The following is a 13214-nucleotide window of genomic DNA, read 5'->3' as shown; positions in this document are numbered from 1 at the left end:
ATTATTAAACGGATTTTAAAAAAAAGTATATTCATAATTAAATCAATAAAATATCGACAAGTGTATCATGCGTGACAATCAGCTGGTTATCTATCATCGCATTGCATTCACTGTCCTATAGGCTTTAAATCTTACCTGAGTTTCCGTTAAGCTTTCCAAAGCTTGCATTACTGATTGCTCCGGACGCGAAGCTTGAGACTTGAGGAGACAAAAAAAAGGGATTTAATTATAGCACAAATCTCTTCTAAAATGCGACGGTAGACATTGAATGCATCAATATTCTATAAACCAGATCAGAAGTCCATCTTACCATGAGTCCAGCCTCTACAGTAGGGACAAGGGTTAGTTTGCTTCCTTCTGTTATACCGTGATCCTGTAGCTTTCCGGAATTTAGACGCCTAAAAAAGTTGTAAGCACAGGTTACAATCTATAGCTGAGAAATGCAACTCATAGAATGATCCTTTAATTGCATCGGTACAGTAAAATAGCACAAGCTTCACGAATGAGTTCAAAAGTACATACTAATGGAAAGTTTACATAGCTTACTATTATTAACTAACAAAGTAATACTGGATTATGAATGACTACTGCTTGGCGCATAAACTGGTCACAGAAATTGGATTGAGGTTTCGTAGGATTGCTCAGAACAAAGGGGTGTACGTACGTTTCTTTGTGCAAGAGGACTAGACGCTCCTTGGCAACCTTCAAACGCTGTGATAACCTCCGTTTGAGTCCTTCAACTGTCTCGTCTACTGGAACAGAAAGATCATACTGGGCTCCGGTCGTCGTATTGATGACTACACGCATTGAAGGCTCGTTTTGATGGGCCTCGCAAGTTGGGGCTCGGCTGCAGCTCCTGGTGCTTGTATGGTCCATTCGATTACCTTTGATCGGTCTTGAGTCACAAAAGAAAGTCCCTCAGACACTTAAAGGAATCATGCAATATTATGTATACTAAAGAATATGGAAAAATCCCAGCGCTCTCTGCTGAAAGATTAACGGCCAAAGTGTGCGATATATATAATATATATATTTAGGTTTCTCCGTATGAGGTTTCCTTTTGTCTTCGAAAGATCTCTCAGACAAGGGTTAAAAAAGAAAAGCACAAGTGATTTGCCCAGAGCTCTAAGCCGTGCCTCTCTCTCAGCCCTGCCGACTGCCTACGAGCCTGACTCTGGCTGACTCCGCCGCGATCCCCCGGAGAATAATCCTCATAGAACGTCCTGCAACAAAGAAAACACAGCGTCAGCCAATCAGCGTCTCCCCGACGCCTCAACCTTCCCAAAAGTATCCACCTGTTCCCCGGCACCAGCCAATCGGCCGCCACTCCATTGTGACGTCTCACCCGATGCCAGACGCCCACTCGTCAGTTTCAGCCATTCAAAAAAGACTGCGACGCCTGCCACGTGACAATAGCCGAGTTCCTCCTCCCCGCCCCCCCCCAAACACGGTGTACCTGAATTGAAATTCGCAATGAATCGAGAGAAACAAAGGGTCAACCTGATGTTCTGAGAGGTGCAAACGTTTTGTTAAGATTTTTTCTGAACTCCGCAAAAGCTTTTCATAAAGAAGGAGCACTCTATAGGATGGCCACCCCACACACACACACATTCACAGGTGATAGGCTGCAATCAGACACTGACTGTTAAAAATTTTGATTTTGATTTAAATATTTAACCCAAAAATCACAATAACCACGCATTATGCTTGAGAATGAATCAAACGTATTTGCACCAGTCCCCAAACGAATAAGCAAATGCATTTATAGCCCAAATGCTTCAGTAATGAAACTTAAGCTTGCAGTTTTCACATTTACAATGTTTGCAATTAGAAATAAACATATTTTTGTCCCACGATTAGCTATACGATTTCGCAAATGCACAAAAAACTTAAGAACCGACCGCAATATTTTGCAAATCGAAAATGTAGTTGTTCAACATGTTGCCGATGTAAGCCGTTTCAGAGAAAATGCTGAATTTAAATTGTCAAATGCGTTACTTTAATTTAGCGGACTTAGTTTGAAAGCGCTTTATTTAAATACTAACCACTACTGTAGTTAACCAGACAAGCAGAACACTCCCAGTTTAGAGACTCCAGCTCAATGGATAGCACGACAGTCGTTATATTTTGTAATAAAGCAACACTAAGCATTCTAGTAATTATTTCTCGGCGTATCGTAGTTATTAGCTAGCACCATAAATACAACGACGCCGTTTGCATTATCTCTGTAGCACTGGACTGTGGGGGTTGGTATCTAACAGAAACGCCACTAACTCACAATACACGAGCAACAGCGCTACCTTCTGATAATTTGTGGTACCACTTCACCGAAACAAGCGACATTATACTGAAGGACCTAATCAAATGACTGCTTCAAACTTTCTTACAATTCGTGCTGGAAGAAGCAACCGTTTGCGGATCCTGACAAGAGAAAATACGTAGAGTTAAGCTAGTAAAATAGTAAAGTTGGGGTCCATTCACACAATTGCTATTGGTACAGTAAAACAGAGCAACTAGAAGCTAGGGAACAAGATCCTCACAATTTGTATATTAAAACTCAGTAAAATAGTACATACCACATCGTTTTATATATTAAACTAACAGATCGGCTTTTCTGAATACAGAGTTGTTACAGTACCAATAAAATTAGGACCATTTATTCTTGTGCAGTGGAACTGATACACTGTACAATTTGGGGGGGGGGGTTATTGTCGTCAATGGTTGTTTCAGCCTTTACTATTAACTAATTTGCCAGATTAATGTTTTGTGGGACTATGTTCCGTTCATTAGCAATGAAGCTCTTTCCTTGTCAATCTAATTTCTTACCAGGTTTAGTTAAATCGCTCTTATTATTCTTAGCAGTATCCTCACTTCAAAAATAGGTTCCTTTAGTCAGGGGCACAAATTGTAAATCCCTTTAAGGTCGGGTGATCGCTCGCCTCCTGAAGTTGCTGCTTTAAGCCTTTGACTCAGGGCTTGTCTTGGTATTTAAGGAGATAGACGTGACGCCGACGCCCGGGTGTGGTGGGAGTCTGAAATGCAGGAACTGTTTGGGCAGAGATCAGCAGCAAAGGCGGAGCCATAATACCCCGCTGACATCATCAGCAATAGCAACCATCACTGAATCACAGTTTTAGAAATCATTGAGCAAATACATTTTCTCATAGTTCGCGATCCTGCTCGATCAAGCAGAGTCTGAAGCTTTCGGCTTCTTTATATCCACGCAGAGGCAGCTGGCGACGAGCCGGCAAGCGGCTGGTAGCGCCTTAGGCACGCTTCGCACTCTCTTGGTACCGGGCATAGCTACGCGATTACGTGGTTAGGTGGTGTCATAATAAACAGTTTCAAATCAACATCAGTCAGACTTGGGACATTAGTAACGCACTTCTGTACAGCGTTCGACTGCTGTGCACGTCACGGTGTGGACATTTCCCAAAAAAAAGTCGATTCCAATTAAATAGAGTTACTTGGTGTCACATACGTGTTTTGTATTCCTGCCATAATTCTGTCTTTCTGGAAAAAGTATTTAATATTGAATAGACGACTCTGCTTCTGTATTCTACTAGTCAAATATATCCAGCATTCTAAGCTGAATCTAATGCAGAGTTAATCTCACAAGTAAATGTTAACGCTCTACATTATATAGGAGGACAGAACAATAGTGTTTAGCCTTATAGCTTAACAATTACACAAAATAAATATTATTGAACGGTCTCTGATTTGGGTAATTTATTTAAGCAAGGGGCTGCTCTCAAAACAGCACATTAATAATTTGTCTCAGGACTGGTCAAACTAAAGTTCTTCGTGACTCACAGTTACTGTCATTTTAAAGTCAATACTTTGGGGAAGGAATTGAGTGAGGAAGGCGTTCCTGTTACTGGCAGCGATGCCTCACACGAACATATTTTTCACATTATTATAACATAATTCTCCTTTTTATATTAGAGGGCTGCTTTTGGATAGAGTGTGCACGCTATTACGGTGTTATGTCATCCATAAAATCTGTACACTGCATAGATTTTTTAAAAGGTACAAAAGCATACAGGGAGAAGGGGAGGGCTTTAGCCAATGCACAAATACACTTCCCTCGTTCTTTTTGTGGCAGTCCTGCTTTGAGAAAACGAAGATGTTTGAACCAAAAGTAGAAAATAAACAAGATAATCACTCAATTACTCATGAGAGGGTGGTCCAAGAGACATGTTCATGAGATTATCTTTTGGAAAGGCTGATAAATGCTTTTCTCCCCTGGGTAGAAGGTTATCCCTGGGATTGTCTGGCTGTGACAGCAGTGTAGCTGATGAGAGGGTGTCAGCAATGACTTCTTTCCCATTAGGCAGCAATCCTGGGCGTTCCAGCTCGAGTTTTCTGACAACTTGGATGGAAAGGTAAGCTCCTCGTATTGGTTTGTAGGGAACTCCTGTTAGCAGATTGAGAAAGAATCACACTTGAAGCCAAACTCTGGCCATATAAACATGTAACTAGGTACCGAGCGCATAGTGTGCCCAATGGTTCACCAGCCAATAACACTACGGCCAACTCACAGCCAGCTGCCTCTGCAATTCCACTGGCATTGACGTGGACACTGTAGTGTCAGCTCCCCCTCTCAGTGAAATGCAAATCTGGGAAAATGCTGCCCCTCTTCAACAACCTGCTGAGCTAATATATGAAGGAAGAGGCACCAGTATGGGGCTGCAGTTCTTGGGCAAGACAAGATTTGCAAATGTGATTCTCAGCATTTAGAAGGGCTTTTAATTGATGGGGAGTTGGTCAAAGTGTGCATAATTTTTGGGAGGGTCCTGCTGCCACTCAATTCCATGCCCACCGCTCCCACTACTCCTTATTGAAATCCCTTTGGTTCAGTTTCCATCCTGTGTGATTGTGACTGAGGTGCATTATCCTTCCTTGCTGCTTTAGCTCCTGTGTCCATTACCTAAGGAGCCTGACCCCCACCTCTCCCCCTTTTGCTTCTGGTTGGCTGGCCTCTGGTGTTTGACTGCTAAAGGCTGGCTGCTGCCGAGGCGTGGCTGGCTCTTTATGGTTGGCTGGCTTCTGGTAGTTAGCTGGCTACAAGGCTGGCTGACTGTTCCAGGTCCCTGTTTCCTGTTCTGCTACTGGGGGCTCCAGTTCCTGCTCTGCTGCTTCGGTCTTTTCGTTCCCTCTCTTCATCAGCTACTGCAAGTTAATAGGTCAGGTACCCTTCTCTAAACTTGTACTGGCACCTAAGCTAAACTCGCTGGATTTTTTTAAGACAGGAAGTTTTTTTTTATTGGGTGTCCCTGTCTGCCAGTCTTCCTGGACACAGTGATGGTGCAATCCCTGTGTTGATGTACTTTGTACATGGTGCAAGGCCAACACTATGACAACTAGTCTGTGCATGCACAATGCACTTTGTAGCTGGTTCCACAGAAACCGGCTACATTAATTGTAGATAAATACAGAAGAAAGGTGCACTTAAGTCCCGAGACCCAGCCTATGATACAAAAGCAGCATGATATGAAAATTGCTGCTGTCACTCTTACAACATAAATATGCAAAGCCAATTTAGTTCTAGAAACTGGATAAACTTGCTGCAGAACCTATATTCTCTTGCTGAAGAATTTGGTTCGGGTTGGCACAGAAATTGACCTTAAGATGTTGCAGTATTCCAGGGGTCTTGTCTAAATTCTACCATATGATAAAATTATCGGTAAACATGGTTCCAAATTTATGTCCTCAATATCCAGCTTTACCTCTCCATCACTGCCCTGAATTCCATGACTGTTATTCTGCTTTTTTCCCCCCAATGTCAAGTTGTGCATGAGCCAAACCTTAGTTAACGCTAGCAAGATCAGCGTTATTGTGTTCTGCTTCTGCCAGAATCATTCCACCTTAGTCCTTGATTCCACACACCCCCCTTCTCCACTGCTTACTCAGACTGAATTGATGATGCACAATCTTAATGTCCTGTTTGACCCTGAGCTGAGCTTCAAATCCCATCACCAAGACTGCTCATTTCCATCTTTAAAGAATTACTCATCTCCAAATCAACCTCACCTCACTACCTCTGAAAGTCTCATCTACAACTTTGTCATCTCTAGGCTCAACTTCTCCAATGCTTTCTGTGCTGGCCTCCTAATCTCCATTGTACATAAACTCCCACTCATCCAGAATTCTGCTGTCTGCATCCTACCCTGCGCTAAGTCCCGCTCGCCTTGTACCCTGTCCTTGCCATCCTCCACTGGCTCCCCTACTCCCAGCACTGATTTCAAAATCCTCATCCTCTTTTACAAATTCTCCATGGACTGACTGTGCTCTACCTTTTCAACTTCCTTAAATCTTACATCCTTGCTCACATTCTCTGCTCTTCCAACTCCGATCTACAGTATATTTCCCCTTCCTTTGATCTACGCGGCGACAGAGCCTTCAGCCATTTCATGTCTGCACTCTGCAGATCTCCATCGAAACCATTCTACCTTGGTACAGCTGTTTTAAAAAGCCTTCATGAAACTGTCTTCCCTGATGAACCATTTGGCCATCTAATGCTTCTCCCTCGGTCTGTTTGGGCCCAACCTCCATATTAGAAAGCACCTTGGGGTATTTCACTACTTTCGAGGCAAGTTTATTGTTAAAACCATATTATTGGTAAAGTGGGTGAGAGTGAAAAGATTTGGAAGTAATTAAATTGTCTAATGGCTTACGGTGTAAATATACTGCTAACAATTAATGCAGATGACAATAAAAAAAAATTAAAATCAAGAAAATCTCATGAACAATCTTTGAGCTAGTTAGCATTATTCAGGGTGGCAGTAGGGGCACTACAATGCCTACGCTAGGGAGGGCAAAAATGTAGCCAGGTTTCACACTCTTCATCGCTATCCAGTGATCCAATCTGGAAAATGTATGTGTGCAGACGTTGAGTAAAGGCAAGATTGGGTTCATCTCTGATGCCTTCTGTGGTCAAGTAGCATGCTGTCACGCTCTGTCTAGTCTCTAGTGAAGAATGATCACTTGGGTGATTATTTATTGATTCATTGAAGTACACATCACCATTGAATCAGGAAAGGACAGCAGCTCAATTGGAATGGTATTTGAAGTATTTGGGAGGGATACGAAAGAGTTACTGGCATCCATGGAACGGTACCCTGCATGAGTCATTTCTTAAGGAGAGGAGAGAAAATTAGACGGGGAAAAATAAACAATTCTTTTAAATGTTCCCTCCATGTGTACAGCAACAATTTGCATTTCTATAGCACTCGTCACATGCAGGAGGCTGTCTCAAAGCACTTTATAAGATGGTGGACAAAGAGTAGACACCAAGCAAGAGGGGAACAGGGAAAAAGAAGAATCAAAGGGCTGAAAGCAAGGTCAAAGAGAAGGGCCTAAGGAGGCTTTTGAAGACAGTGATGGGGTGACAAGATGAAGGAGAGAATTCCAGAGGAGGAATTGTGGTTGAAGGAACAACCATTGATGGTGGAGTAAAAGGAGTGGGGAATAAGGAATAGGAAAGTTTTGGAAGAGCAGTAAGTACCTGCAAGAGTTCATGATCAGAGGAGATCATTGATGTGGGATGGGCTGAGGGGATGGAGATATTTCAAGGCAAGGATAAAGATCTTAAATTCAATATGCTGGGGCACAAAGAACCAGAGGAGTTTGGAAAGGACAGAGGTGATGAAGGTGTGGGCCTTGGTGCAGATTAGAATGTGGGCTGCAGTATTCTAGATGAGTTGAAGCAGGGAGGCTGGCCAGGAGAGTATTGCAGAGATCAAGCGTCAGGGTATTAAAGCCTGGATATGAGTTTTGGGTGAGTTTTAGCAACAGAGGAGGAGAAGTAGGGACAGTGGTGGATGATTTTATGGAAGTGAAAGTAAGCTGCCTTGGTCATGGTTCTGTTATGAGGAAAAAAGCTGAACTCAAGGTCGAGTAGCACATCAGTTAAACCCGGCGGTGAGTAGGTGTCTGTGGGAACTGAAGATGATGGTTTCAGTTTTGCCAACATTTAGCTGGAGGAAGCTTCAGCTCATCCAAACCTTAATGTCGGATAGTTAGAGAAAGTGACTACAGTGTTGAGGGCAAGGAGAAGGCTGAGAGGTGGAGCTGCTATTTGCATACATGTGGAAGTTGACCTCATGTTGTTGTTGCAGATGATGTTGCTGAGTATAATATATAAATGGTGAAGAGGAGGGTCTAGAGATGGATCCTTGGGGTACAACAGATGTGACTGTGTGCACAGGAGGAGAAGCCATTGAAGACAATATATTGCAAGTGACAAGTAGGAGTGGAACCATGGGAGAACAGTGCTATGGAGTTGGACAGTGCAAGAGAGCTGCTTAAGCAGTGTGATGTGATCAATGATATCAAAGGAAGGAGAGATGTGGAGGAAGATGAGGAGGGATCACGAGATGTGGTCAGTCACACAAGATATTGCTTGTGAGATTATGACCAGTGCGGTCTTAGTGCTTTAGGCAGTGCAAAGCCTGATTGGAAGGTCTCAAACAAGAAATGACGGGCATCCGAGAGAGATGGGAGCATAATTGTGAGGCAATTGTATTCCAGGACTTCAGAAAGAAAGGGAATGTTGGAGATGGGGTGGTACCTGGGGCGAATGGAAGAACTGCTGGTAGTTTTTTTTTAGGTTGGGGTGATGATAGCAGTTTTGAAGAACATAGGGACCATACCAAAGATTAGGGATGAGTAATGATATCAGCAAATATGGGGTTAAAGAAGGGAAGTTGTGTGGTTAGGAGCTGGGGTGAGAGAAATAAAAAGAAAGAACTTACATTTGTATAGCACCTTTCTCAGGATGTCCCAAAGTGCTTCACAGCCAATGAATTACATTTGAAGTGTTGTCGCTGTTGTTAGGTAGGCAAATGTGACGGCCAATTTAAGAAGGGGTTGAGAGAACAGGTTGTGGATTTCATAGACTCGATAATTTTAGTGAGGGCTGCAGGAGTGATGAGTAAGCAATGTGAAGTAAAAGAGGTGGAGAGTCAGTCAGGAGGAAGGCTGGGATCAGGAAAGATAGTCACAAGAGGCTGAGGCAGCAGAATGGATGAGCTTGGTTCTGTAGACAAAGAACTTCATAAGTTCCTCGCATTTGGTGTCTGAAGTGAGGGTACAGTGGTAGTTGTTGGTGGGGGTGGAAGGGGGTGGAATCAGATGTGATGCTTAATTATGGAGGATTTTGCAGCTGTTCCTACTCTTCAAGATGATTTTGGAATGATATGAAGATTTGACTAATGGAAAGGAAGGGATGGTATGGTCAAGCCATATTTGACAATAACAACTTGCATTTAAATAGTGCCTTTAATGTAGTAAAATGTCCCAAGGTGCTTCACAGGAGCGTTATCAAACAAAATTTGACACTGAGCCACATAAGGAGATATTGAGCCAGGTGGCCAAAAGCTTGGTCAAAGATAGGTTTTAAGGAGCGTCTTAAAGGAGGAGAGAGAGAGGTCGAGATGTGGAGAGGATTAGAGAGGAAATTTCAGAGCTTAGGGCCTAGGCAGCTGACGGCACGGCCACCAATGGTGGGGCGATGAAAATCAGCAATGCGCAAGAGGCCAGAATTGGAGGAGTGCAGAGATCTAGGAGGGTTGTAGGGCTGAAGGAGGTTACCGAGATAGGGAGGAGCAAGGCCATGGATGGATTTGAAAATAAGGATGACAGTTTTAAAATCGAATCATTGCCGGACAGGACAACCAGGTCAGTTGCTCAATAAGAGCACTTAAGACTTGAGACTACAGAGCTGGCTGTTGTCCTGGGGAGCAGCAGGGGTGGGAAAGCATCTATGATCCTAAGGGGGGGAAAAAGTTTTGGGGGAAGTGGTGAGACTCTTTTGCAGGCAAGTAATGGAGGCTTTGATGTCATTACAGATGAAAGGGCAGAATCAGGGCAGGTTTGAATGTGAGAAGCCAATAAGGTAAAATCGATGCAATAATAAATATTTTTTCTTCTACCATGTTTTTATTACCGCAAATGATGCTTTATCCATGAAATATAAACAGATAATTTGATTTATTATTTCTTAACTGATCTAATATTACAGTAGCTTCATTATAAAGCAGTTTAACTATGCCAATCAACAAAGTGATTAAAATAGTTTTACTTAAAAGTTTTACCTTCTGATGATACAAATAGAATATGTAATGAACACGGGTGCAAAATCCATTTATAGTAGTCGATCTCCATGACACTGCACACAGGGAGTTAAGAGCAAGTGTAGTCTTCAGGTGAAAAGGGGTTAAAGGGTGGGGATGCAAACATAATTCAGTTTAATTCATTTTAAAGTCTGTCTTTATGTTTTTATAAATTCCTATTTTAAATTCTTATGCCCATATTCATAATGGAAACTGCCTTAATAAACTTATTGCACTGTTATTACACCATCCTGCCATTGCTGGTGCTGTAGCTCCTCCACTGGTGACTACAGTGTGGCAGGTTTACATAGGCAGTTTCCATTATAAATGTGGGCATTTGAATTTATAATGGAAAAAGTTGACAGGAATTGCGCACGGGTGTAAGATTTTTAATTTATTAATAATTCAATTTCACTGATAGGGTTGGTACCTGTTCAGGTTTCAGTTGCACAGTCCATTTTTTGAGCAGGTTGCTGGTTCTGTTTTTTATTTATTGTCAATGTAAAAAGGGCAGGGTTAATTTTCTGCTTGGTTCTCAGTGGATCTTTATCATCCAGTATTGTAGGGTTTACATTAAAATATCAAAACCGAAGTGATGTGAACCATTCCCAGAGAATCAGCAGAGAAATAAAGTTCACTGTAGCCAACGAGGAAAGGCTTGCACTGCAATAAATGTTACCCTTGTACCAATCGAACGTTGATTCTGCATAGCAGTTGAAATAATTTGCTTTGATACAATTTTTAAACAGCTCTTTTCCTAAGCCTAGTCACCCTCTCTCTAGTTTTGGACTTGGTAAAAGGTGATACTCTATCCACCGCTAAGGATCATTTACACCATTCTCTTCTGTCTTTCTCGATTATGAGTTATGAGGTTGCCCTCATCAGTGAAATACAATATATTACACATTTTATGATTGCGCATCTTCTACTCATATTTTTTGATGTATCATAGTTTTAATTGCAAAATATACTGAACGTTGGCATTACGGTAAAGATATATTTACACCGAAGAAAAAGCTTTCAAATCAGGTTTTCTAGAGGATAAAAATTAAAATTGCTAGAAATACATAATAGGTGTGGCACTATCTGTAAAGAGAAAAGGCAGGTTAATGTTTTTTGGGTATACACCAGAACATTAACCTGTCTTTACAGATGCTGACTGACCTTTTATGAATTTACAGTACTTTCTGCCTTTAATAAGAAAGTACTTGCATTTATATAATGCCTTTTATATAGCGCACAATTTTAAAGTCCTTTTGGCTTTGGAAAGGCTGAAAACTAAATTTCACTGACTTACAGCGTTTATACAGATTATAAAATAAAGTTAAAGAGTTAAAATCTTGGCAACCTTTGGAAAGGCTGAAATAATTTTTGCTCCGCTATGAAGACACCCACATTTAAGTGGCCACATCCCTTTAAGTTCTGGCTGCTGCTTTGAAGTGCTGATAAATGTGTGAATTTCCTCATTCTTTGCCCCCCGCCCCCGCCCCATTTTGGTGAACTCCAAGCACCATGCCCAATATGAGCCTGGATTTCTCACCATGCATAGGTAATGAGGGCCAACCTTGAGAAATCCTTCCATGTTTGGGCCAGCAGAAAGGCAGCGAGCACTGGGAGAAGATTGGCATGATATCTATGGCTAAAGATGGAAGGTGTTATTGCACACTTTTGGAACCTGAGTGGTGCAGTATGACGTCTAGAGCCAGAAATATGCAACCAGTATTAGTTTTATTACACACTTGGGCTAGATCCAATTGAAACAAAGAAAAGCTTTAGCTCATTTTGGCGAGCATTCCGGCAGGCTTCAGATTCTGCTTTGCCATGTCAGTGGGCAACAGTCTCTACTGTATGCTGCTTTTATTGCGTACTCATGTCACTGACAGATGACTGTGCCTCACTGGCGTTAATTAGTGTAGATCTATGTTCTATGACGTGACTGCTTTTCAGCTCATTAATTTTAACTGAAGCATTTAATGCGTGTTATATTTGATATTACATTAAAAAAAAGACCATACAAAGGGATGGTATCTTAGTTAGCTGAGGCATCTTTTATACTTTTGGTAAACACTGCCTGAAACTGGAAATGAGATATCAAACTGCTAGGTTGTTTCTCTATTTTTTCCTTATTTTAAATCAGCAAATGATTTTGTTAAAATGGTGCAAACACAAGTTTGACGCAAATGTGATACCCAGCGTACTAAAAATAGCACACAGAGGAATTTCAAGCATGGTGTTCATAAATAAATTATTATTACTACGTCAGAATAAAACTATTGACCTTCACGTTACAAGAGAGAAAATAAACCAATCTAAAACACATTAGATGCTTTTGTACATCGCAGTATTTCCCAACCACTGTGAAATTCAAAGGGAGGAAGTGTTATTTTCAACCAAAAATAACAGTTTCCTCATTTTGACATACAGACACTTATGGGATTTTATGCATAATATTTTTACTTGTGACATAAAAGTCCATGCAGGACGTGGGATAGATGAGTATAACAAAATTCACTTGGGCACCTACAAGAATGAAGGAAAGTCCCAAGTCACTAGACACAGGTCACCACTGTATGTGTCCTAAAATAGACCTAAGTTATACTTAAGTTATGATGGTGGTGATACAATGGCCTAGAAATTCTGCCATGTAGCGCTCGTTTTTTGGACGATAAACTGCCCCTAAGACTCCAAAGTGGCGGGCAGGAAGCACGTACTTATTATGAGCCTCTGCCCTTCCAGATCCTGGCCTCTGCCCTGCCCAATCCCCGCTCTCTACCCTCCCCGATCCCCGCTCTCTACCCTCCCCGATACCAGTCACTGAACCTCCCTGAACATGACCGCTGCCATTCCCGATCTCTGCCCTCTCCAATCTCTACCCTCCCCGATCCCAGCCTCTTCTCTCCTCGATCACAGCCTCGGCCCTCCCTGATCCCAGTCTTTGCCCTCCTTGATAACAGTCTCTGCCCTCCCCAATCCCAGCTTCTTCCCTCTTCGATCACAGCCCCTGCCCTCCCCGATTCCGATCTCTGCCCTCTTCGATAACAGTTTCTGCCCTCCCCGATCCCAGGTCTCCACCCTCCCCGATCCCAGTCTTTGCTCTCT

At 42.2% G+C, this 13214-nt stretch overlaps 1 protein-coding gene and 1 long non-coding RNA gene across 3 annotated transcripts in view; one reads left to right on the top strand and one right to left on the bottom strand.

The window, feature by feature from the left end:
- midn (midnolin) overlaps positions 1-3054 on the bottom strand; it is a 29388-nt gene extending 26334 nt beyond the window's left edge. The window contains exons 1-4 of one of the 2 annotated variants that reach the window (XM_067968346.1): positions 2827-3054; positions 665-1223; positions 311-398; positions 136-198 (exon numbers count right to left, since the gene is read on the bottom strand). In XM_067968346.1, the coding sequence (XP_067824447.1) occupies positions 136-198; positions 311-398; positions 665-876 (363 nt within the window). In that variant the 5' untranslated portion in view covers positions 877-1223; positions 2827-3054. The remainder of the gene's footprint in view (positions 1-135; positions 199-310; positions 399-664; positions 1224-2826) is intronic. The other variant, XM_067968347.1, reaches the window with a different exon arrangement.
- LOC137299536 (uncharacterized) overlaps positions 1-13214 on the top strand; it is a 36020-nt gene that overhangs the window by 2255 nt on the left and 20551 nt on the right. The gene's annotated exons all lie outside the window — the stretch shown is intronic.

Source organism: Heptranchias perlo, chromosome 29 (assembly GCF_035084215.1).
Source record: "Heptranchias perlo isolate sHepPer1 chromosome 29, sHepPer1.hap1, whole genome shotgun sequence".
Lineage (NCBI taxonomy): Eukaryota > Metazoa > Chordata > Chondrichthyes > Hexanchiformes > Hexanchidae > Heptranchias > Heptranchias perlo.
This window is presented reverse-complemented; position numbering and strand designations above follow the sequence as displayed.